The sequence below is a fragment of the Anomaloglossus baeobatrachus genome, chromosome 4, assembly GCF_048569485.1.
Source record: "Anomaloglossus baeobatrachus isolate aAnoBae1 chromosome 4, aAnoBae1.hap1, whole genome shotgun sequence".
NCBI lineage: Eukaryota > Metazoa > Chordata > Amphibia > Anura > Aromobatidae > Anomaloglossus > Anomaloglossus baeobatrachus.
Window position 1 is genome coordinate 668,463,880 of NC_134356.1, and position 25,376 is coordinate 668,489,255.

Below are 25,376 nucleotides of genomic sequence, written 5' to 3' on the forward strand. Positions count from 1 at the left end.
TGGAAGTGGAGCTCAGACAGGAGCAGCAGTGCAGGTCCCACGAGTGAGCCAGTTTAGTGCAGCAGTTCAGGAAGAGCAGAAGCAGACCCTGGAGCTGTTGCAGTCTAACAGCGTCCGCGCAGTGACTACCGACGGGGGAGAACGGTCACCTGGTAGTGCTGCCCGAACACCACACACAGCTGGAGAGAGAGCAGTGTAGTGGAAAGTAAGGAGACTGTCAGGGAGTACCAGGCCCAAACGGGCGGCAGATCCCGGAGCGGGGGATAGATCCACCTTTCCTTGCTAAACCTGCCGGTGTGGGGCCCTTAAAGCCCACGCCACAACACCACAAAAGCCGCAGCCACGTAGCCACAGTTAGGGCCCATAGTTCACAGGAGGCAAGCAGCTGGAGTGATCTGGTCCAGGCGACAAGCAAACGGCAAACAAAAGAGGGGAGCAGTTACTTCCCTGGGTGACCCCCATAGGGACTAAAAGTCGGGGTTACCACAAACCACAGAAGGGCTAAGGAAGGCGAGTCGGTAGCCACCCTCATCAGTCAGCCTGAAGGATACCTGGTTCCAGCCTGGTTCATCCCAGCTACGCCCGGGTTACTCACCCTGCCATCAACAGTGAGTAAAACCCCTGAAAGACATTCTGCTTGTGTTGAGTTATTCTGCGCCTTGTGGTTCTACACATGTACACAGGGTCCTGGGGCCTGCCTCACTCTCAGGAGGCTACTACAACTGACTGCACCCACCATCAGCCCCAGGCCTCCCTTAATCTGCAGTGGCGGTCCCCACTGACCGCAATTCTGAGAGTGGCGTCACGACAATCCTAAATAGAAGATCTCCTACCTGTGACCAGACGGTTTCATCCACGTGGAGTCCCTGAAGGTAATGCACCGACACTGCACTTGTGGGGCTTCACATCTGGCGTCACGAACAGGATAAGGACTAGACCTGTTCAGACAGGTGACCATGTGCCTGGGCGGTCCGCTTGAAAAATTGGAAGCGCCGCCATATTGCCACCATGAAAAGCGCGCTGAAAAACAACAGCAGCCCGCGCTGGGAGAAGTTACCGCCCACGAAGAGGTGTGGCTACCCAGAGATCCCCTGCAGAGTCCTGACCTCGCAAGTGATGAGAGCGGAGGCGTTCAGAGACGTCGGGACAGAAAGGGAGCCAGAAGCCTGCTGCTGGAAGAGGCAGAGCAGAAACTGAAGAGCCTGCTACTGGAGGCAGCGACGAGTCCGCTGCTGGGAAATCGTGCAGAAGAAGGCGCAGAGGAAATGGCGTCTGAACGCAGAGACCCAGAACCAGGCTCCGCTGCCTGGTGGTATCGGGAGCTTGCCCAGTTCTGCGACCGACTGGAGACCCGGGTCGTAGAGCAGATCAGAGAGGAATGCACGGAGCTTCTGGAGATGGCTGCAGCGGTTCAGGCCTATGAGAGGGGAACCGCACGACGAGTGCCAGACCGGACGGCGACGACTCAGACCCCGATGGGGCCACTGATGGGTGAGTCCAGTGTTGCCCTTGCCAGCGCGAGTGCCCCGACCCCTGCTGCCACGCCCGCGGTCCCTGAAGAGGCGCCCGGCGCGGCGACGCTGGACCAGGCCGCAGCAGCGATGCCCTGCCCGGCCCGCCAAGCCCAGGCCGCCGCAGCGATGCCTTGCCCGGCCCGCAAAGATCCGGCTGCCACCGCGACCCTCATCCATGCCGCGGGTGTGACGCTGACCCAGGCCGCCGCCTTGCTAGGCCCGGCCCGCCAAGACCCCACCGCAGCAGCGACGCTCATCCACGCCGCAGGCGAGGTGCTGAACCAGGCCGCAGCCACGCCAGGTGCGGCCCGCCAAGCTCCGATCGCTGCAGCGACGCCCAGCCCGGCCTGCACAGATCCCATCGCAGCTGCGACGCCAATCCAGGCCGCCGCAGCGATGCCCTGCTCGGCCCGCCAAGACCAGGCCGCTGCCACGTCAGGCGCGGCCCGCCAAGACCAGGCCGCCGCCACGTCAGGCGCGGCCCGCCAAGACCAGGCCGCCGCCACGTCAGGCGCGGCCCGCCAAGACCAGGCCGCCGCCACGTCAGGCGCGGCCCGCCAAGACCAGGCCGCCGCCATGTCAGGCGCGGCCCGCCAAGACAAGAATGTACCTCTGTTTACCCCGGCTCGCAAGGCCAGAGCAGACACCGCTCCCCAGTCTAAGGAAGTCCCTGCTAGGAAGTCCCTGATAGGAGAGGACCCCGCATACTGGAAGCTGAAGGCTAACCTAGAGGCCTAGTTCCCACAGGAGATGGTGGACCGGTATCTGCTCCCTCCGCACACCCCTAGGAGGATTCCGGCAATATCCACGCCAAAAAGTCCATCGCCCGGGCCTGCTGATGACCACCCATCCCCGGCGCTGCCACAACAGGAGTGCTCAGAAGAACTAAGGGGGAGGGGAGGCCAGGAAGCTGAGAAGCTGACCCCGGAGCCATCAGCAGTGGATCCATGCCCCGAGCCGGAGATGCTGCCGTATTCCCGCTGGGATGAAGAGGAAGAGTTGCCCAGAAACCTCACCTGGGGGCCTGCAGGCAGTGAAGTAACAGCCCAGCAGAATCCAGCCCGTAGGACACGGCGCCGTAGCAGAACAAAGTTTTCTCCTTCCCCTGCACAGCAGTCTCCAGAGCAGAAAAACGAAGTCATGGAAAGAGACTTGGAAGAGAAACGGTTCCTGAGAAGGGCCAAATCCCAGGTCAGAGGTCCACTTTGTCGTGGAGTTGTAGAGGATTTCAGTTTGAAGAGTGGATATGGCTTCATAGTAGCTCCTGGTATGAAAGAAGGCATATTTGTGAATAGAAGGGATGTTAGAGCCCATTTGCCCAGAGGACATCCGGGAAGAAACTTACAGATGGGAGATACAGTGGAATTCACCATGCACCAAGGAGAAAGAGGATGGTATGCATTGGATGTTACGCCATGTACCAGAGACCCCTACAGTGAACCTGCTGTCTCAACAGAAAAAGAAACAGATACAGAAAAAGAAACAGATACAGAAGAAGAAAGAAAAGACAGAGATGGAGAAAACAACAGGTGCCGCAGCCCTACAGGCCCAAGCCCTGGTGAGGAGGAATCTGCGTAAAGTAAAGAAAGAAGTACAGAAGTTACCAGTTTGACAAGTTTGACCAGTTTGCAACGTTTATAAGTTTAAGCATGTGCCCACATGAACTAATGTGAGAAACCCATGAACCTTAAGGCTATGAACTGGCTATAGCCACAAACTCTCGCAGTGTAAATAGTTACCCCAGAGGTACCACCACCAGAGCCAGCCTGTTTAGGGGCTTGGCTCACCTGCAACCAGGGAGCACGTCCGTTTATGGGGCCTTGGCTCGCCTGCAACCAGAGAGCATGCCTGTTTATGGGGCCTGGCTCTCCACCACAAAGAGGGTACCTGGTCAGCACCAACTGTGGAGGCCGCCTCTACATCCTGCCAGAAGAGGCTGAAGGCGCGGATCCATCAGGCCAGGTATACCCTGAAGACCACCGGACCATGAAAGCCGCCTCTACATCCTGCCAGAAGTGGCTGAAGGCGCGGCCAACGTGAAAGGGTTTTGGGTGGGTTAACGGACTTGTGGGTGGAGGGTGGTGATGTATGGTACCTAGTGGTTTTAAAAGTTTTACCATGTTTTTACTGTTTTATGCATTTTAAAATGTTGTCTTGCAGCCCGAGGACGTGCTGGTGATAACTAAGGGGGAATGTGGCGCCCCTGACCTGGTCAGGCACCACTGAGTACTGCACCCATGCTGGGGACAGTACAATACAGGTAATCCAGAAGGCTGACCGAGGTGTGACTACACAGGCGCATAGTGATCAGGTCTCACACATGTACCTTTGAGGGGACCCCTGGGGATCCCAGGAGGGGGTAAAAGCCTTCACCTCCACTTGAGGAGTGGAGGGGGCGAAGCCTCCATCTCCACTCAAGGGGTGTGGTAGAGAGCCTGGTTGCTAGGTGGCGTAGGCAGGCACAAAGGGAAAAGAGAAGGAGGAGTAAACAGTCTGAAGCAGAGTGTGGAGGAGTGAGGAGCATGGAAGTGGAGCTCAGACAGGAGCAGCAGTGCAGGTCCCACGAGTGAGCCAGTTTAGTGCAGCAGTTCAGGAAGAGCAGAAGCAGACCCTGGAGCTGTTGCAGTCTAACAGCGTCCGCGCAGTGACTACCGACGGGGGAGAACGGTCACCTGGTAGTGCTGCCCGAACACCACACACAGCTGGAGAGAGAGCAGTGTAGTGGAAAGTAAGGAGACTGTCAGGGAGTACCAGGCCCAAATGGGCGGCAGATCCCGGAGCGGAGGATAGATCCACCTTTCCTTGCTAAACCTGCCGGTGTGGGGCCCTTAAAGCCCACGCCACAACACCACAAAAGCCGCAGCCACGTAGCCACAGTTAGGGCCCATAGTTCACAGGAGGCAAGCAGCTGGAGTGATCTGGTCCAGGCGACAAGCAAACGGCAAACAAAAGAGGGGAGCAGTTACTTCCCTGGGTGACCCCCATAGGGACTAAAAGTCGGGGTTACCACAAACCACAGAAGGGCTAAGGAAGGCGAGTCGGTAGCCACCCTCATCAGTCAGCCTGAAGGATACCTGGTTCCAGCCTGGTTCATCCCAGCTATGCCCGGGTTACTCACCCTGCCATCAACAGTGAGTAAAACCCCTGAAAGACATTCTGCTTGTGTTGAGTTATTCTGCGCCTTGTGGTTCTACACATGTACACAGGGTCCTGGGGCCTGCCTCACTCTCAGGAGGCTACTACAACTGACTGCACCCACCATCAGCCCCAGGCCTCCCTTAATCTGCAGTGGCGGTCCCCACTGACCGCAATTCTGAGAGTGGCGTCACGACAATCCTAAATAGAAGATCTCCTACCTGTGACCAGACGGTTTCATCCACGTGGAGTCCCTGAAGGTAATGCACCGACACTGCACTTGTGGGGCTTCACACTCTGACTGAGCAAAAGTGAAGACTGCGCCCCTCCATGTTGTCTCCAGCCCCTTTTATAACCTGGGTCCGCCCCAAACCCAGGGTGGAACCACCAAGGTCCAATAGCAGAGTGCCATGTCATCAGTGACGTCACATGCGACCTATCCGGAACCGCCACGTCATTGATGACCTCATGGCAGCCACGCCCCAAACACTTCACCAGTCATCGTCTGACGACCAATACTGAGGTGCCAGATCATAGGGGCGGGCCTCTGCGAGCCAGTCCGGAGTTGCCACGTCATCAGGACACCTGACACCATCTGCCCTATTAGGGCCTGCCACCTCACGGACATGCTCAGTGAGGTCCTTACCGGACCTAGCCTCTGGTGCACTAAGTGCCTGAGCATGCCCAGTAGCCTGAGCAACAGGCTCAGAAAGCAGACTATCAGTTTGAGCATGCTCAGTAGGCACATCCCAGAACTTAGACACAGCACGAAGTCCAAGTACCTGTGCAAAGAGGCTGTTAGGGTTAATTGTGGGAGCATGCTCAGTAGCCTGAACTGAGGACTTAGTCTCAGACATAACACAATCAGGCTGAGCATGCTCACTAGGCAAAACACCCGGCTTCAACTCTGGCTGGGGTAAATCGGCGCACGCATGCGCACTAGCCGCCTCTCCACACTTAGACGTGGTGGAAGGAACAGCCAACTGGACGACCCGAGGCACGGCCAAGAACGGCAGCCAGTGCCTGGGCGCAACAGGAACCGCAGCAGGCTGCTTGCGGCTATGGCGGCGCCGGTTCGTAACAGTACCCCCCCCTCTAGCGGCCCTCCCACTCGAATGGTCTATAGTCGCCACACATACCACTGAGCGACGGGCGGAAGATGGAGACATGCAGTTGGAGCTACAAGACTCGCTCCACCGCGTAATCACCCCAGACGACCAGTCGATATGTGGGGAATGCCGCTTCAACCAAGGAATACCCAGCAGAATATCATCTGCACCCTTAGGGAGAACCAGAAATGAAATGGTCTCCCTATGCCCAGATGACATGGCAAGGGTAATGGGCACTGTCCGCTGGTGAATTACCTTGGGCAACAAGGACCCATCCACCACACGGACTCTCACTGGCCTTGGCATTTGCACCAGCGGGATGGCATGCCGCCGGGCAAAAGAGGAGGAGATGAAACTATCCCCAGCACCTGTGTCCACACTTGCCCTTGTGGACCATGTTGACGCCTTAAAGGAAATTGACGCGGGAAACGTCACCCTAATGGATGACGCAGAGTCCAGTCTACTTCCAGCTATGGTCACCAATCGTGGTCGCTTATCCTGACGCTTTGGGCAATGGTTGGCATAATGACCATACTGCCCACAAGCGAAACAGGAAATGCCCTTGCGACTCGAAGACCTAGCAACACCAACCCTAGAGATGTCCATAGGGACAGAGATGTCCTCTAAGGGAGGTGCAGTAGGAGAGACCACTACAGTGGCTGAACGACCCTCTGACCTGCGCTCCAGCTGACGTTCGGAGGTCCGCAGGTCAATGCGGGTAGCCAGGGTCATGAGGCCCTCAAGGGTAGTTGGTACCTCACGCGACACTAATGCGTCCTTCACGTGCGAGGCTAATCCCCTCCAGAACAGTGGAATGAGAGTCCTCTCTGACCACCCCAGTTCTGCAGCAAGTGTCCGGAAACTCACAGCATATTGACTTGAGGAGGTACGCCCCTGCTCCAAAGTCAGTAGCTGTAGGGCCGAGTCGTGAGTGACCTGAGGCCCCAGGAACACTTGTCGCAAGGACTCCAAAAACTCCTTAGAGTCCTGTACTACGGGGTCATTCCTCTCCCACAATGGTGTAGCCCACTCCAGTGCTCTATCAGAGAGCAAGGAGATGATAAACCCCACCTTCGACCTCTCTGTAGGAAACCGTGCAGCCAACAGCTCTAGATGGACTGAGCACTGGTTCACGAATCCCCTACATGCCTTGCTGTTCCCCGTAAACTTGTTGGGCAGCGAGAGGTGAGGGAGGGTTGGAGTAGGCTTGGTGACTGACACCATTGCAGCCGCTTGAGCCACCACATCATCCATATCAGCAGCAAGAGCAGACTTCTCCAGAGACCTCACTCTGGCATCAAGCTGCAGCATGAACTGACGTAGCTGCTCCATCTCCGCCATGCCAGCCAGACCCTGGCGCAGTCTTACTGTTACGGGGGGACCGGCAGATTAGGACCAGGGGGTATATATCCTAACCGCCAGTCGGGGCCCACCGTGCTCCAGATGACAATGGAGCTGCTGGCACCTGAGGGTTAGGCGGAGACTATAGAGCTGGATGGCTCTGAGATAACCCAGGAACTCTGGGAACCGGTCACGTGTGTTGGGACACGTCAGACCGGACGACAACCCGATTAGCGTTTTGGTGCACCTAGCGCTACACCAACCACGTGTGCAGGAAACACGTCAGGCCAGGTGGTAACCAGGTAGCGTTGACCGGAAGACCGCCACGAAAGCGCCCTGTCGGCCACGTGTGTAGGACACGTCAGGCCGAGCGGTCCTCCGATTAGCGTTTCTGGCCACCTCTCGACTGGCCACGTGTGTGTAGGACACGTCAGGCCAGATGGGTACACCAGTAGCGTTGACCGGGAAGCCGAGGAGGATAAGGAACACCCTGTTAACTCCACAGGGGTCCTGGGGTACGCTGTCCGTGCGCGTAGGGGGCACAACCGGACAGGTGGCGCAGCAGGTGCGTTGTCCGTGTGCGTAGGGGGCACAATCGGACAGGTGGCGCAGCAGGTGCGTTGTCCGTGTGCGTAGGAGGCACAATCGGACAGGAAGCACAGCAGCCGCAGCCCAGTTAACGCCACTGGGCTGCTATAGCGAGACTGTAACGGTAGGAGGGAAGCACGGCGCCTGACCCTGATGTGCCGAGCCACGAATCTTGGCGTGACAGGCACCGTTCGCCTAACCCTACCTACCGCTTCCCAACATAGGCTTATGCCGCAATGAGGCTCTAACATGGAGGTGTGCTCTGACTGAGCAAAAGTGAAGACTGCGCCCCTCCATGTTGTCTCCAGCCCCTTTTATAACCTGGGTCCGCCCCAAACCCAGGGTGGAACCACCAAGGTCCAATAGCAGAGTGCCATGTCATCAGTGACGTCACATGCGACCTATCCGGAACCGCCACGTCATTGATGACCTCATGGCAGCCACGCCCCAAACACTTCACCAGTCATCATCTGACGACCAATACTGAGGTGCCAGATCATAGGGGCGGGCCTCTGCGAGCCAGTCCGGAGTTGCCACGTCATCAGGACACCTGACACCCTCTGCCCTATTAGGGCCTGCCACCTCACGGACATGCTCAGTGAGGTCCTTACCGGACCTAGCCTCTGGTGCACTAAGTGCCTGAGCATGCCCAGTAGCCTGAGCAACAGGCTCAGAAAGCAGACTATCAGTTTGAGCATGCTCAGTAGGCACATCCCAGCACTTAGACACAGCACGAAGTCCAAGTACCTGTGCAAAGAGGCTGTTAGGGTTAATTGTGGGAGCATGCTCAGTAGCCTGAACTGAGGACTTAGTCTCAGACATAACACAATCAGGCTGAGCATGCTCACTAGGCAAAACACCCGGCTTCAACTCTGGCTGGGGTAAATCGGCGCACGCATGCGCACTAGCCGCCTCTCCACACTTAGACGTGGTGGAAGGAACAGCCAACTGGACGACCCGAGGCACGGCCAAGAACGGCAGCCAGTGCCTGGGCGCAACAGGAACCGCAGCAGGCTGCTTGCGGCTATGGCGGCGCCGGTTCGTAACAAACAGTTTGACAGTTGAGGGAAGTGGTAGTTGAGGAGAGACTGACCGTGTCCGGGTACGTGGCCCGGGCACATACAGCAAGGTTGGCAGACGGTGGTGGCCGTCTGCAGGAGAGGCCTATCGACGCGGAACCGTAGGGCCGGGGTTGGGCGGTGGCCCACCGGTACCGAACCGGGGAGTGAAGAGAAGCCAGCACGAAACCGGCAGGGCCTGCGGACCCCGACCAGGCTGGGAGTCGCCGTTAAACTGGTCAAATCCGTTAGCGAAGGGAACCCCCGGGGTTTCCAAGCACCAAAGACCCGAGTGAAGGCAACCGTCCAAACCGTGAGGGAGATAAGGCTGGGGAGCGGGTCACCGGTGGGAAGCCATCGGGATCGAAAACACACAGAAGGTGCAGGGAAAGGCAGCCATCACCAACCGACCGGGAGTAGCCAAGGCAGCCGGCTGCTGGACCCGTCCATCCAGCCGTTTGTTTTACCGGAGACTCTGTGTTCATTCCTGGCTGAGTGAGTACCACCGTGCCGTCCGGCACTGCGCTGCCCCCGCGACCCTGCACCTCACCTGCCCTGCATACCTCCCTTCACCCCTCACCGGGCCCCTGGACCACCAACCCCTACCCACGGAGGGGGAAAACATCCCAGCTGCTCCCTAACAACGCTCCCGGGATCCCCGTCACCAACAGCGGTGGTGCCCCAACCTCACCACGACCCGTGGGTGGCGTCACGAACTCAATCCCCAAACCAAACCAACCCCTTTCTCTCACGGGCGAGGAGCGCCGCTCGAGTCCCCGGGATCCGGCCCACCGCTCGAGCAACCGAGCAGCCGCAGCAGCCGGACCCGAGCCGCAGGCGCGGTCGAGCAGCGCACCCCCCACCCGCGACATAATCATCATCAATCACCCTCTTTGTCTTTATATAACTGCATTTCCTCTTGGTAATTGCTGGAGAGTTATGTTTCTATATAGTCCTGATTGCAAGCAGTCAGCTTGTAATCATCTGGAGAAACTTATGTTAAGCTGGGTTTACACACTGCAACATCGCAAACGACATCGCTGTAACGTCACCGGTTTTGTGACGTTACAGCGACCTCCCCAGCGACATTGCAGTGTGTGAAACCTATCAGCGACCTGGCCCCTGCTGTGAAGTTGTGATCGCTACAAATCGTTCAGGACCATTCCTAGGTCCTTTGTTTCCCGCTGTGCAGCTAGAAAGTTTCAGTGTGTAAAGGGGACTTTACAGCGACTTCCCTTTCAAATAGCAGCTTTACAACATCCCCAACAACCAGCTAGGTCGCTCTGCAGGTCCGGATCGCTGTTGCGTCGTTGGCCAGGTCTGCCTGTTTGACAGCTCACCAACGACTCAACAGAGACTTGGGGAGGTCGCTATAACGTCACAAAACCGGTGACGTTACAGCGATGTCCTTTGCGATGTTGCAGTGTGTAAACCCAGCTTTACTGTTGCTCTCCTACAGTCATCTTGGAGATAAGTTGTTTGCTTTCCCCTGTTTGTTTGTGTTCTTTAGTACTTAGTTGGGTTGCCTAGTGCTCATCCTGCCCGTTCATTACCTAGGGGCTTAGGTCAGGGTCAGCCAGGGTGAGGTATCCTACTTGGCATATATGTGCGGAACCCAGCTAGGGAGGCCTGCTGAATATTTTATCAGGAGTCACAAGGTTTCTCTATTCCCGGTCCTCCCTTTTTGGGTTTTTCGCTTGGTATTTCCACCTTACCTAGCGTGAGAGATACCGAGACTAAAGGGTGCTTTACACGCTGCGATATCGGTACCGATATCGCTAGCGAGTGTACCCTCCCCCGTGGGTTGTGCGTCACGGGCAAATCGCTGTCCGTGGCGCACAACATCACTAACACCCCTCACACGGACTTACCTTCCCTGTGACGTCGCTCTGGCCGGCGAACCACTTCCTTTCTAAGGGGGCGGTTCAAGCGGCATCACAGCGACGTCACACGGCAGCCGCCCAATAGCAGAGGAGGGGTGAAGATGAGCGTCCGGAACATGCCACCCACCTCCTTCCTTCCTCATTACCGGTAGACGCAGGTAAGGAGATGTTCGTCGTTCCTGCGGTGTCACCCACAGCGATGTGTAACCTTTCATACATGAGGGCCTAAGATCTACCACATCTGCTGCCTTTGTGTGCAAAAGGTCATAAATAAAAGGATTTCTCAGATAGGAACCTACTACCTGCACATTGATTAGTGATGGGCGATCGCGAACTGTAAAGTTTGGGGTTTGTACTGTACACATAGTGTACGTGCGAATGATCCCGAACTCAAGCTTTCCTGAGAAGCTCGTGTTACAGTTCAAGTCCAGTTCAGATCCAGAGGCTGTAAAAACAAAAAAGCACATTATTAAAAAATATTATGATTGTACTTACAGGTCCCACGACAAATCCTGAAGACTGTCTCTCGGCCGCTTCTGCTTCTGTGTCCGATCATTGCTGTGCCGCCGGTAACCACCACTGACTTACAGGACCTGCCATGATGTAATAGCCATGTGACCAGTCTGGTGTGAATGTTGTACATACAGACGTTGGGTTAGACTGGTCACATGGCTATGACATCATGACAGGTCCTGTTAACTTCCGGGGGTTATACACTGCTCGTCACTCGACAATCTTTGGCTGTTTTCGGCCATGTTCGCTGTGATTTCAGGGTTCACCCAAGTCCATAGCTTATGGACTCGATTAAAAACTTTGATTGTCAATGTGCGAGTCTCGCATCGCATCACCCGGTACAGCCGCACACTGTCCTGACAGGAGCGGTCGGCTGCATGTATTTCCGTGCAGCTGAGGCGCTCTTGTCCGGTGAGTGTCAGTCCATGCTGGGTGATGCCGGTGTGAGACTGCACGAGTCATACGTAAGTGGAGCTGCGGCCTCAGTATCAGCCTGCTTTTCACTCTGTATAGATGCTGTCTGTACAGAGTGATGATGCACCATTGACATTGCTCTTCCTGTGGACTACGTCGGACTAAAGCGAGCTTTACACGAGACGGTATATTGTGCGATATATCGTCGGGGTCACGGTTATCGTGACGCACATCCGGCATAGCGCATGACGTCGTCTCGTGTGACACCTCCGAGCGCCGCAGTATCGCTCACAAGTCGTGTGTCGTGTACTCGTCGTTAACTTTCATAATATAGTTTATTTTCATGAGTGCAGGTTGTTCATCGTTTCCGTGGCATCACACGTTACTCCTTGTGACACCACGGGAACGAAGAACACAGCGTACCTGCAACCCACGGCACCCGCCGGCTCATGGAAGGAAGGAGGTGGGCGGGATGTTTACATCCCGTTCATCTCCGCCTCTCCGATTCTATTGGCCAGCTGCCGTGTGACGTCGCTGTGACGCCGAACGTCCCTCCCACTTCAGAGAGTGGACGTTCGTCGCCCACAGCGAGGTCGTCCGGAAGGTAAGTGCGTGTGACGGGGGTTAAACGAGTTTGTGCGCCACGGGCAGCGATTTGCCTGTGACTCAAAAACGACGGGGGCGGGTACGATCGCTCGTGCTATCGCAAGATAGATCGACCTGTGTAAAGCAGTCTTAAGGATTGTTTTATAATAAAGATGGAGTCTCTAAATTGTTTTTGTATTATTTCTGTGACGCCCTGGATTAGCCAGGTAGTCACAGGTAGACCCCCTGCACAAAAACCAGCCCCTAATAAGGCGACAGCAGCCAACCTACAAACCCTTGTCACCTCTCTCCAGTGTTCAATGGTCACAGCAGGGGTGGCGGAGCCAGGTGGTTGGCCATGCCCACCGAGGAGTCTAGAGGGCCTGGGACAGGACACAGTCAGACAGTGCAGTTAGTTGAGTCAGTGAAATGGAGTGGAGTTCAAGTGCAGCAGGCCTGTGGCGTCAGGTCTGCAGCGACAACACTGACCGGTGCCGGGGTCGTAGCCCTGGTACCATGGCAAGGAGGCAGACTGTAGTTGCCGCCTGCAGGAGCTGGGAAGACGGCTGGTGGAACCGTAAGGGACCAGGACAGGGTAGTGGCCTGCCGGTACCGAACCGGGGAACCAACTGGAAACCGGAGCACCAGGAGGGGTACTCAGACCCAGAACGAGGTCCAGAAGCCACTGGACCACGTCGAATTCACTGATTGAGGTCTGGACCTTAGGTCCTTTCCCGTCCCAAGACCCGAAAGACGGCAACAGCCCACCGAGGGGGATAGAAAGCCACCGCACAGGCAGAGAGATCCCACGGGCCAGCGTCTGTGGGCAAACGGGTTCCCCGATACACATCAAGCCGGGGAGCGGACTACCGTTGCTGAAGCATAGGCAGTCAAGTTCTACCACAGAGGTGCAGGAGAAAGGCAGGAACCACCAACCTGAGAAAGGGGCAAAGCGCAGCTGGCTGTGGGCACCGACCGCCATCCTTTTTGGTTTACCAGAGACTCCGGTGTATCTGTCATAGTGAGTACAACAGTGCCCTCGGGCTGTGCACCGCACCACACCATCTTGCCCGCACCTCACAACTACCGGGCCCCGGGACCATCACCCCCTGCCCACGGAGGGGTCAATGCCAGGCTGCAAAACACCGTCCCCGGGAGCCTAGTTAACAGCAGTGGTTGTGTCCACATTCACCACAACCCGTGGGTGGCGTCACGAACTTACACCTTTAAACTCCACGGCCTCAGCCATGAACCTTCCCCACCGAAATCCCTACACGTATCGCCAACTCCCTTACAAAGCGACATGACCCCCGGGTCCAGGAGGAGCTCGAGCCATCCACCGACGAGCACGGACCCGAGCAGCTTGGCAGCCGGCCGAGCCCCGGGGCGGTACATTTCTAATAAAAAAATATTTCTGTGTTGTGTTTTTTTTTCTTTTTATGCCACCGCCATCAGGGCCGCTGGACAAGTCGGGTAAAGCGTCTTGAAATGGCACTAAGAAACAATGCGCCATTTCCAGAAGCGGCTGCGGGCTGTGATTTTTAGTGTGGGGGCCCTGAACGTTTGGGCCTTACCTGTTGTGAATGTCAGTTATGCTTTCGCTGCTGTGAGGCTCCCTCTTGTGGCCAGGAATGGTTTGGACAGAGACCAGGTGTGCTGGAGCAATGGGCGTTTCCATTGCTAACTCTCTGCCTATTTAAACCTTGGTCTCCTAACTGTCTGAGTCGATTGTCATTTGTTCTTTGGTTTACCAGCCTTCTCACCTTGCCCAAGACCACATCTACCCCAGATAAGTGCTTCTTCTTTCTTATGTTGTTTTTTTCTTTTTGTTCTTATCTGGGTTTGTCATTTACTGTGGTTATTGTCAGTCCATTTGCATACAGGAATCTTCCCTCTCTGTTGCTTAGCTGGATAGCTCCCTGCAGCTATGTTTGGAATATTGCTCCTATAGTCCATGTGTTTGTTGCTTCTTGAATTTGTAATTGTTCCTGCTTTCTGTTCATTGGTTTGACAAGAGTGCCTGATATAGGACGGTGTTCAGATCGTGCGATCTGAAGACTTTTTGTACTATCAGGTATTTGGATTTTTGTAGGATTTTTCTCTGGCCACCATCAGTCTCTTTCCTATCCTTTCCTATTTAGTCAATGGCGCCTCACCTTTGCTAATCCTATCATCCATCTGTGTATTGTGTTTTCCTACATCACCGCAGTCTTTGAATGTGGGGGGCTTGCTATACCTTTTGCGGTCTATTTCTGAGGCAGAGAGTTATTCATCTTTCCTTCCTTTAGGATAGTTAGTTCTCCGACTGGGTTCGCGGTGCACAGGATGTTAGTTCACCCCTCAGCTACTTCTAGTGTTGATGGTTAGTAAAGGGATGGCGGCCAGATTAGTTGCCAATGCTCTTGTCACCTTTTTTGCCAATAATCTATTGTGATCTTCCATGGTTCTGGATCATAACACTTACCACGCTGAGAATCCCAGCCCCCAGCTGCCTAGTTTTACCTGACTGGCGATCAAAATGCGGCGGGAGCCCACACATTTTATTTTTAAATTTTTTTTTTAAATTATTTAAAATAAATTAATAGGCTTCCTGTATTTTGATTGCTAGCGGAGCGCTACATTATTTTTTTAATGATTTCTTTTTATAAAACTATATATTGTGTACATATACAGACCACTGCAAAATTTTCAGTTTTTCTGATTTTTTTTCTTTATAGGTATATTTGTATGTAGACTGTAAATTGTTGTTTTATTCTATAAACTACTATTTTCAGAAAATAAATACAATTTTTTTTGCTTGCGTGTGTGTGTATATATATATATATAAATATATATATACTGTATATAAATATATACTGTGTGTGTGTGTGTGTGTATATATATATATAATTTATATATATATATATATATATATATATATATATATATATGTATATATATACACACAGTTTCCCTTTCCAGGCGCTTTACCCAGCTCGTCTAGCGGCCCTGATGGCGGTGGCACACTGGGTAATAAAGGGGTTAATACTAGCTTTGTATTTTCAGCTGGTACTAAGCCCGAAATTCATGGTGTCATGCCAAATTAGACATGGCCACCATTAATTTCTAGTAAACAGTATTATAAAAACAGAACACAGAGGAAAAAATTTTCATTAGAAATAAAACAAAAAAAAATTTAGAGACTCCGTCTTTATTATAACAAAAATCCTTAGTCCGACGTAGTCCACATGGAGAGCCATGTCAGCTCTGCTTCATCACTCTGTAAAGACAAGCGTCTCTACAGAGAGAGAAGCAGGGAGAGCCATGTCTGCTCTACTTCATCGCTCTTTACAGAGCAAGAAGCAGGTGGACAGTGAGGCTATGATTCCACTTGCGTCTTGCATCGGTATCAGCCAGTACGGCCTGACACACTCTAGACAGAAGCGCCTCATCTGCATGGAAATACATGCAGCCAACCGCTCCTGTCAGGAGAGTGTGCGGCCGTACCAGGTGATGCCGATGAGACACTCGCGCAGTGACAGTTAAAGTTGAGTTAACAGGACCTTCGATGACATCATAGTCATGTGACCAGTCTGTATGCCACTGTCTGTACAACATTCACACCATACTGGTCACATGGTTATGATGTCATGGAAGGTCCTTTAGACAGTGATCGGATGTGGAAGCAGAAGCGGCCAGGAGACAGTCTGCAGGACGCGCCGCAGGACCTGTAAGTATAATGACAACAATGTTTATTATTCATTATATTCTTTATTTTGCAACTCCCCCCTCCCCCCGCCCCATCCCATAACTGTAAAGCCCGAGTTCGGTGTTCGGATGCAAGTTCGCGTTATCTCGATCCCGATCTCGATCTTTACAAACTGTTCGGGCGAGGCCCCCGATCCCGAACGTCGGAGGGATCACCCATCACTACACTTGATCTCCCCCAAAAGGCCCATGATTCATGATTTTACCAGAGTAACACTGGTTTATCACTTGACTGGGGCAAAAGGTTTTGCTTCTGCTTTAAAAAAAAAAACAGAAGTAATTGGTTCAAATTAATCCAGGGCACCATAAGACGTCGGTTTATCCTGATTGCATAAGTGTTGTTTGCGCTCTTCCCTAAACCTAAAAAAAATGTCGTAATAGACAAATTGATTTAGTGTGAAACTGACCATAGTATCTGTGGTAAGGAAAGTTCCCCAGAGTAAAGACTCATGTCCTGAAGAGAGGTCATAGCATTTACTGTGATATTCTGTGCATTGTTTCATAGGTTTTTTTTTTAGTTAAAGGAGTCCATTGAGTTCAACCCATAGCCTAACGTTGACCGAAAGAAAGGCAAAAACCCCATGGGGCAGATAGAAAGCTCTATATTAGGGAAAAAATTCCTTCCCGACTCCACATACGGCAATCAGACTAGTTCCCTGGATCAACGCCTTGGATCTACTCTAGGGGCCCAATGACTTATGTATACCCTAGCAGGTCATTGTGACATACAGTATATTCAGTCATGAGCCTTGAACATTTTAACAGGAGATAAAACAATGCTTCATGAAGTTGGCGCTCTGCATAAATGAGTACACCCCCTTAGAAAAGTAAAATTTCAAAGGCCAGGAATTTTGAAATGCTGTCATTCAGGACGAGTCTCGTAGGGGGTGTAGGGGGATATTTCCAGTTTCTCTCCAGAATTTGGGAGATGGAGAGCTGAATGCTTCCAGGGATGGTGTGGAGATGCTCAGTGATGCTGCTTGCTTTGGTGGACCTGTCAGACCCTCTCTTTGCTGGAAGCTTCCTGGCCCTGTTTCTTAGGATGGGGAAAAAAGGCCTAGATCGCAGCAGAAAAGGAAGCAGGAAGAGCTTCAGATTTTCAGGTGTGTACTCCACTGCAGCTCGTGCTTTGCATTCAGATACCTCTTCATGCAGGTGGTGCTCAGGTTAAGAAAATTTTATGGCTCGCTTTAGGCTCTGATGGCACAGAGTGAAAACCATGTCGTCAACACTTTGCTTGAAGAAATGCCTTGCCGGGGAGCTCTTTTTTAGACCTGGCTTTGATGTGCTCATTTCCTCAATGGTGTGGATAGTAGCCGCTGACATACCGGCTAGGCCCGGCCACTTTGCTTTTGCATCCTGCTCCCTTTTCTGCAGAGCAGCGTGACAGCCATGTCTTCCTCAGAACTGAGCATGTCTAAGACTTCATCATCCCCCACATAATCTTCCACCCCCTACTCATCCCTGCCCTCCTTGTCAGTCTGCAGAAAGCCACAGCAGTCGGCACCTGTGTTTCGTCATCATCAGAGATATGTTGCAGTGCTCCGCTGATCAAAAACGCACATCCTCAAACTGAACAAGTGGTTGGGCATCAGTGCACTCAAGCTCTGCCACGGAACCCCAGCCAGCGAAGTCATCACAAAGTATAAGAGACGGCTGCATGACTTGGGGTTCAGACTGCTTGCCTCATTTGCTAGGGAGTGAGGTGTATGACAGATGCCCATGGGTTGCTGTCTTCCACCAAGTCCCCTGCTGAAAGTGCAGTTAAGAAATTGGAGGCACTCTAAGTCATCAAATCTAAAACCGCCTCTACTTGTACTGACCTCACCTGCCTCAAATTATGAACTCGTTCATGGACTACTGGGAAAGGTCCCTGTTCAGATTTGAGCACTGGACACAAGGTGTCCGGTATGAACCCCGAACCTTACAGTTCAGGTTCTCTTATCCCTGGACCCATAACATAAAAGTAAGGGTAATATAACTTTCATTATAAAGTTTTCACTTTTACTCAAATTAGTTGATGCCAAAATGAGTACACCCCACATCAAAAACTACTTCATCTAGTATTTTGTATGACTTTCATGATTTGTAAGGATACCACTAAGTCTTCTAGGCCTGGAATGAAAAAGTTGGAGATATTGGAGGTAGGCGCTGGGCCACTTGGGCACTACACTCCTTCGCTAAGTAGTAGACACTGTGTGCAGATGTGACTTCGGGTGAGATGCATGACAATTACTGATTTTCTTCAGGCCGGTGTCCATCACCCCACTGGCAGTCTGTGCCATAGACAGTAACACACAAAACACCAGCGTTCGCTTACCCAACCAGAATCGTTCACTTTCATTCTTCACAATAGACATGGCCTTCCTTTCCTTTCTTTGTGTGGGGTACTACTCCTTGACCTGTTACCCAGCCCCTTCTGCCAAGGAGTCTTCATATTTTTCAGCAAATAAAGTAAATTTTAGGTGGGTATTTTTGTTCGTAGGCTTCAGTAGAGGCTTTCTTCGTAGACAATAGCCATTCATGCCTTTCCTCTGCAGTGTAGCCCATTTACTGGAGGCACTCCGTTTTGGCTTTCTACTTCCTTAGATAGCTATTGTAAACAAAGAAGATAGGGCCATACCATAATAAATTTAGATAGCTGTAGTGAACTTACATGTAAATTTTCTTCAACCCTTCTGATCAGAAGACAGTCCTGCTTAAGTAGTAACGTCCATAGTTGGTGTTGAAGTCTGTTAGATACTGAAGGTCTATCTCGGTTACATTTTTCACTTTAGCTCCGGCCTTCTGACTTGGTAAACCTTTGCTGACATTACTTTTCTTATGTAAAGAAATTATTTTTTTTTCTCTGGTCTTGTGACATTTATTTTCCATATGGTGCCATTGCTGACAACAAAGAAAACACCTTTCCATTTCATGCTAAATAACGCCCTTCTATAGTCACCTGTCTTTTGGACACTGGTGTAATGAATGGATAATTAGACTTACCTGTGGTTGAATCCTTGTTATTAGAATTTTGTAACCTAAACTTTTTAGTTTTGCTTCTACGACTTTCATTCAGGACCATATTTTAAAAATGAGTACACCCCAATGAATTTGTTAGGAAAATTTTACTTTTTGGGGTGTGCATAATGATAACTGTAATTTGCAGTCAATGGACCATATTTTGTAGCAGTCCTTTGTAGTATGGGATCCCAAAGAAAATGTTGATGCGGAAAAGGTTTTCTGACCTGTTGGGGTGTACTCATTTACGCTAAGCACCAGACCTCAATAACTCCCTGATAAATGACTCGTTCACCAAATAAGCAGATGATCATCCAGTTGACTCAGATTTTGAGATAATAAAGGGGTCCAAAATCAGCAGAGTTCACAAGAATAGTGAAAATCTAAAGGTGCTCATTGAGGCAAATTATGTCAAGGATTTTTAATTATTATATGGTTATACGTCATACGTAATTATTATAGGTTATACGTCATGTTAAAATAGAGTATAGATACGGTAGTATTTAGGAGCTTCAATTCCTTCCTCTAGTGTCCTTCAAGTACTCGAGAACAATGGCATACCTACATCATTCTACGATGAAATAAATCTCTCTGGACCTTCCAAACCTTCAATCTAGAAATCATTAGATTCAGCTTCATATAGGTTCTTGAGGTTTATCATCATCAAGATTTCGTTCTCTCTGGAGGGAAACAGCGGACCATATGGTTGCAAATTGTAGGGTGCCTGAACCCGATAGGGTAAACAAGAAAGCTCCTGGGAGCTCTTCTGCAAGATCTGACTGTCCCCCACTCCCTTCTAGGCACTGTTGAGGCTGTTAAGGTTAGTTGGCAAGCCTGGAGTTTGGAGTTTATTGCAGAATTTGTCTGGAGTCTCCTCATTCGATCCATAGAGGCCTGCATACCAGATGTAGACTTGAGGATTTGGGAAAGCCGGAGGCAGTCCAAGGTTTCGGATCTATATAGCAGAGGAGTCCTCATGACTTTCTCAGATGTCGCTCAGAAATTAGACCTGCCACGACACTCCTTCTTCCAGTTTTTGCAGATTAGACATTTTTTATCCAAATTCAACCTGAGCCCTTTGAAGGTTAATGACCATTTCTTGTCAGATTTCCTCCAGAGGGAATCTCTATCTGGTAAAGGTTTGTCACTGATGTAAAACGTCTTCACCTCTCCTCAGAAATTGGGAAAATTGCCCTATATGACTAGATAAAAGCAATTATAACTCTCCCTGCCCCTTCATCTCTGGCATACGGCCTCTCGGGTGGTGGCTCGGTCCTCCACCTGCCTTAACCATATGGAGCAGGTTAAATAAGTCCATATGGGCTGGAACAGATACCCAGTCCAGGTGGCTAAATGTGCCTCAAATTACTCCCCCCTATGTTGGAAGGGGTGTGGCGAGGTGGGGACCCGGTCACATCTCTGGTGGCTGTGTCCAGGCATTCTCCAATTTTGGAATCAAGTATTCGATCTTATAGCTGACATTTGAGAGACTAGGATACCTCCCTCTCCTCAGTTGGGGATTCTTCACATCGGAGTTGAAAATTTCCCTTCCCCGGTTGCTCAATGCATCTCACACATTATAATATCTGCCAAACAATGTATTGCTGCCAAATGGAAGTCGCCAGATATTACTACTAAGGAAGAGTTGGCGGCTCGGATTAATACCCACTTTCAATATGAAACAGCTTTGGTCGAGTTCTCTCTCCTCAGCTCCATAAATTCAAAAGAGATGGGAGAAACGGTCAGCCTCCTCCTGGCCCTTCCCAAGAAGTAGGGGTTACCTCTCAAGAAGTAGGGGTTTCCTCTCAAGAAGTAGGGGTTACCTGTTTGCAGGCTGTGGGTCTAGAGAGATCCATAGAGTATAGGCGTAATAAGATTTTTTTTTATAATGACTCATTAATGTGTAATTCATGGTAGTCACAGTAATACCCCCTCCCCCCCATCGTCCCTCCCTCTCCGACATCCCTCCCCCCCCTCCCTTGTTTCTTCCCCCTTCCTCGTGCTCCTGATCTGCATCTACTGTTGGCCTGGCATGCCCTTCAGGGTGCTGTTGTCATTGGTCTTGTATTCTCTAATGTTTTCTTTTTGTTTTACTTGTTGTTTGTTTGGAAACTTAATAAAAATTTATTGGAGGAAAAAAAAGATTTCGGTCTCCTTTCTAGAACTTTGAACTTCTTTCTGGACCCTATGATCCACTGGTGAGCCAGGCCAACCTTCATGATCCAAAATGTTCCACCAATCAAACAGTATTGTGAAAAAAAACCTTGCACATGAGCACAGAACATCTTGGACAACATGACCATGTCTTCAAATCTTTCATCTAAACCACCCCTCTCGCCCAGATTTTTGGGAGTAATCTACAACTTATAGTTATGTCCAAGGTGAAGCAACCATTAGGGTTTCCATGAAACTTACCAGATTCTTTCTTGTGTGTCTTACAGGTTGTCGGGTATCACCAATGATTAGCTCTCCTAGTCACAGTGAAGACTCTGATGGTGAGGAGACCCCAGCTACTTCCCGTCTAAAGTGAGTTGTTCTTTTTTTTTTCACCACTTGAGTTCAGTTGGATCTTCTCAATGTAGAATAGTGGATCATTCAGAGCCTTGACCATGGGAAAGTTACAGGTGAAAAGATCTACCCAGCCCAGAAAGCATAGGGAACATAGTAATTCATGAGGAAAGTTGACCCAACTTTGAAGAAAATAATTTTGCATTGTCGAGCATATAAACTCTTTGCACAACTTAGAACATGAAGGTCATCTTCTGGTTCTTTAGTGGTCAATTCAAAGTCTGTTGCCTGGAAAATATTTCACCTTTGGCACAGGGCATTCCAAAAATTAGAGGCCATTGTGCAAAGATGACCATACATAGTCTGATTTCTCCCACATGCCAGACAAGAATTGGGTATATCACCAATTTTAAAAGCCCAGCATTCTCAACACGTTTTGGGTAGGTCCATGGCATCTAACTGGTAAAATAATAGCACTTCTATTTTGACTCTTTGTGACTTCCTTTTTTTATTTTCATATGGGTAAAATCGTTGACCATCATGTTTGTTCATTGGCCTATAACTGTGAGCACCTAATTTGCCATACCTATATATACTTATATAATATGTACACACGTAATGGCCATATTGTCACTTTCAGCAAGGAGAGTTTGGATTCTCTTCGAGAAAAGATCCAGGAGTTAACTGAGAAACTGAAAAATACCCACACCTGTCACATTTGCTTGGTAAGTTCACAATGGACCCAATTTTCAACAAATGTTGGATATTGGCTTGGGGCAGCAGTTATTAATCATTTACCAGTTAACTGATTAATATTAAGTTGATATGGCCCTATCTATGAAATCTAATTAATCTCAGTTTATCTACAGATGTTCTGTGAAGACCTCAGAGGTTTTTTTGAGAACATTAGGGATCAAACAGCATCAAGTAAACCAAGGAACACACCAGACAGGTCAAAGATAAAGTTGAGGAGAAACATAAAGCAGGGTTAGGTTATAATAAAGAAAAGAAAATGGCGCAAGTGCTGAACATTTCACAGAGCACTGTTCAGTCAATCATCCAAAAATGTAAGGATAACAGCACAACTGCAAACCTACCAAGACCTGACCATCCACCTAAACTGACATCTCAAGAAGGAGATAACTAATTAATGAAGCAACTAGGAGGCCCATGGCAACTGGATGAGGTGTAGAGATCCATAGCTTTAGGCGGAGAATCTGTCCATAGGACAACTAGTCGTATACTTCACAAATCTGGCCTTTTTAGAAGTGGCAAGAAAGACCTTTTTGAAGTCTCACCATAAGTCTTTTTGTAGTTTGCAAAAAGCCATGTAGGGGACACAGCGAGCATGTAGAAGAAGGTGCTTTAGTCAGATGAGACCAAAGTAGAACTTTTTGGGCTCAATGCAAAACGCTTTGCGTGGTGGAAAACGAACACTCCACATTACCCTGAAAACACCATCCCCACCGTCACACATGGTGGAGGCAGCATCCTGCCATGGGAAGACTTTTCTTTAGCAGAGACAGGGAAGTTGTCCAGAGTTGATGGGTAGATTGATGGATGTAAATACAGGGCAATCCTTGAAGAAAAGCTGTTGGAGGCTGCAAAAGACTTGACTGGGGCACAGGTTCACCTCCTAGCAGCACAACTATAATAAACATCCTTCAAAGCCACAATGCAGGCTTTAGATTAGAGGTAGTGATGAGCGAGCATTACCAAGTTCGGGTGCTCGCTACTGGTAACGAGAAGTTGGACGCTTGGACGGGCTCAGCTCAAGTACAGAGTATAATGAGAGTCAATGGAGAACTCAAGCATTTTTTCAGAAAATCTTCTGAAAACAAATTAGTTTCCCATAGAGTGGTAGGGGTCGCTCATCACTAATAAGAGCATATACACATGTGTGAACGGCCCAATCACAATCCAGACCCAAAGCCAATAAGAATCTGTGAGAAGACGTGAAAATTGCTGATCACAGATGTCTCCATCCAATCTCACTGAGCGAGAGCGAGTGTGCAAAGAAGGGGAAAATGTCACCTCTAGATGTGCAAAACTGGGGAGACATTTCAGTTTTTTGGTGAAAAATAAAAAAAAATGTGGAAATCTTCATGAGGTATGAATATTTTTGCATGTGCAGTGTATGTATTAGGGGATCAAATCTTAAAAATTAGACTGGCGTTCTCCAGCCATCTCAGTTTTGCCGTTGCTCCCTAGAATTTGTGTGTGCAGTTTCTTGACGTTTTCATTATTTTCCGCAGGATGCCTACACCGTACCCGTTGCTTCGATCCAGTGCTGGCACATTCACTGTGAGGGCTGCTGGTTGAGGGCACTGGTAAGAAGCTCAGATTTACCCTTATGCGGGCTCTACACGAGACGACCGATTGTCCTATGCATCGTCGGGGTCACGGTTTTCGTGACGCACATCCGGCATCGTACACGACGCCGTCTCGTGTGACACCTCCGAGCGACGCAGTATTGCTCACAAATCGTGAGTCGTGTACTGGTCGTTTAATTTTAAAATATTGTTTATTTTTCCTGGTGCAGGTTGTTCATCGTACCCGTTGCAGCACACGTCGCTGCGTGTGACACCACGGGAATGATGAACACATCTTACCTGCGTCCTGCGGCACCCGCCGGCTATGTGGAAGGAAGAAGGTGGACGGGATGTTTACGATCTGCTCATCTCCGCCACTCCGCTTCTATTGGCCGGCGGCTGTGTGACGTCGCTGTGACGCCGAACGTCCCTCCCCCTTCAGGAAGAGGATGTTCACCGCCCACAGCGAGGTCGCACAGCAGCGTAAGTACGTGTGACGGGGGTTTAACGACTTTGTGCGACACGGGCAGCGATTTGCTCGTGACGCACAAACGACGGGGGCGGGTACAATCGCTCGTGAAATCGAACGAACGGTCGACTCGTGTAAAGCCCGCATTATACCATACCCCGGCGTGAGTAATGACTTTCTGTTGCAGTACGTTGTAGGCGGGAGGTGACGTGTGGACATAGTTTGGTCTCATAAATGGAATTCTCCTTTCTGTAAATCGCGAGCCGACCTTGTTCTTCTTATTCTCCGCAGGGATCTAAGAAACTTTGCCCTCAATGCAACACAATAACATCCCCCAGTGACCTCCGTCGAGTTTACCTGTGACCCACAAAGGTCTCCAAAATCAAGAAACTGACCAAGGACCATGGCCACCTCTCTGGATTTAGACTTGATCCACATTGATGCGCCTCATCTACAGTCTCCATGTTGGTTGGACTCTCCAGTATTCCCAATAACACCCATGCTGGATCAAGGAAACATTGTGTATTCCCCAAACCTCCCAATTCCTGACAGCCGCATCATTGATTTGTCATTTCTGAACTGAGAACTTCAGCCGAAAAAAAACCCAACTTTCCTCTGCTACATTAATTTCAGCTGTGGAAATAAAAATTATGTAATTTTTTTATTTTCAATTATTTTTACTAGTCTTTGCAACGCCTATGTATATCTGTCTCCATTTTTGAAGCAACTAAAAGTGTCCCATATGTCCACGTCCCCTTCAACATGGCACATTGTATTGACTTGGAGCGCTGGTCCACTCTATAGGTGCTGCCATGTTGAACTATGAGGATCTTGTTTTTGGTTACTTATTGGTCCTGGTGTATAGAGAGATACTTTACTGACATGTACTAAGTACTGATCCAGCAAGTAGGTGAATGATTCGGATTGTCCATGTGTTTTTATTCTGATTGTTAATAAAGCTTGCACATTTGAAGGCTGGGTGTTCCTTGGTTTTGTGTTTTGTTTTTTTTTGCTTGGTTTTTTTTTTTTGGAACCTTCTCAATCACATCTCACTTTATAGCAAAATGCATTAGAAACTTGCTTTCCTTGCAGCACACTGATGGCAAAAGAATGTCATTCATCTTTAACATTGCAAAGGATAGAAGATTTGTCATTTATTTTCTTTTTCCATACGTGTAGATCATTAATGAAACTGAT

At 50.2% G+C, this 25,376-nt stretch overlaps 1 protein-coding gene across 1 annotated transcript in view; it reads left to right on the top strand.

The window, feature by feature from the left end:
• The window catches only part of LOC142302078 (E3 ubiquitin-protein ligase Rnf220-like), a 56,839-nt gene extending 31,736 nt beyond the window's left edge, over window positions 1–25,103 (top strand). The window contains exons 9-12 of the mRNA XM_075343157.1: window positions 21,332–21,416; window positions 22,039–22,123; window positions 23,654–23,728; window positions 24,471–25,103. Of these exons, the coding sequence (XP_075199272.1) occupies window positions 21,332–21,416; window positions 22,039–22,123; window positions 23,654–23,728; window positions 24,471–24,542 (317 nt within the window). The 3' untranslated portion in view covers window positions 24,543–25,103. The remainder of the gene's footprint in view (window positions 1–21,331; window positions 21,417–22,038; window positions 22,124–23,653; window positions 23,729–24,470) is intronic.
• The last annotated feature ends 273 nt before the right edge of the window (window positions 25,104–25,376 follow it).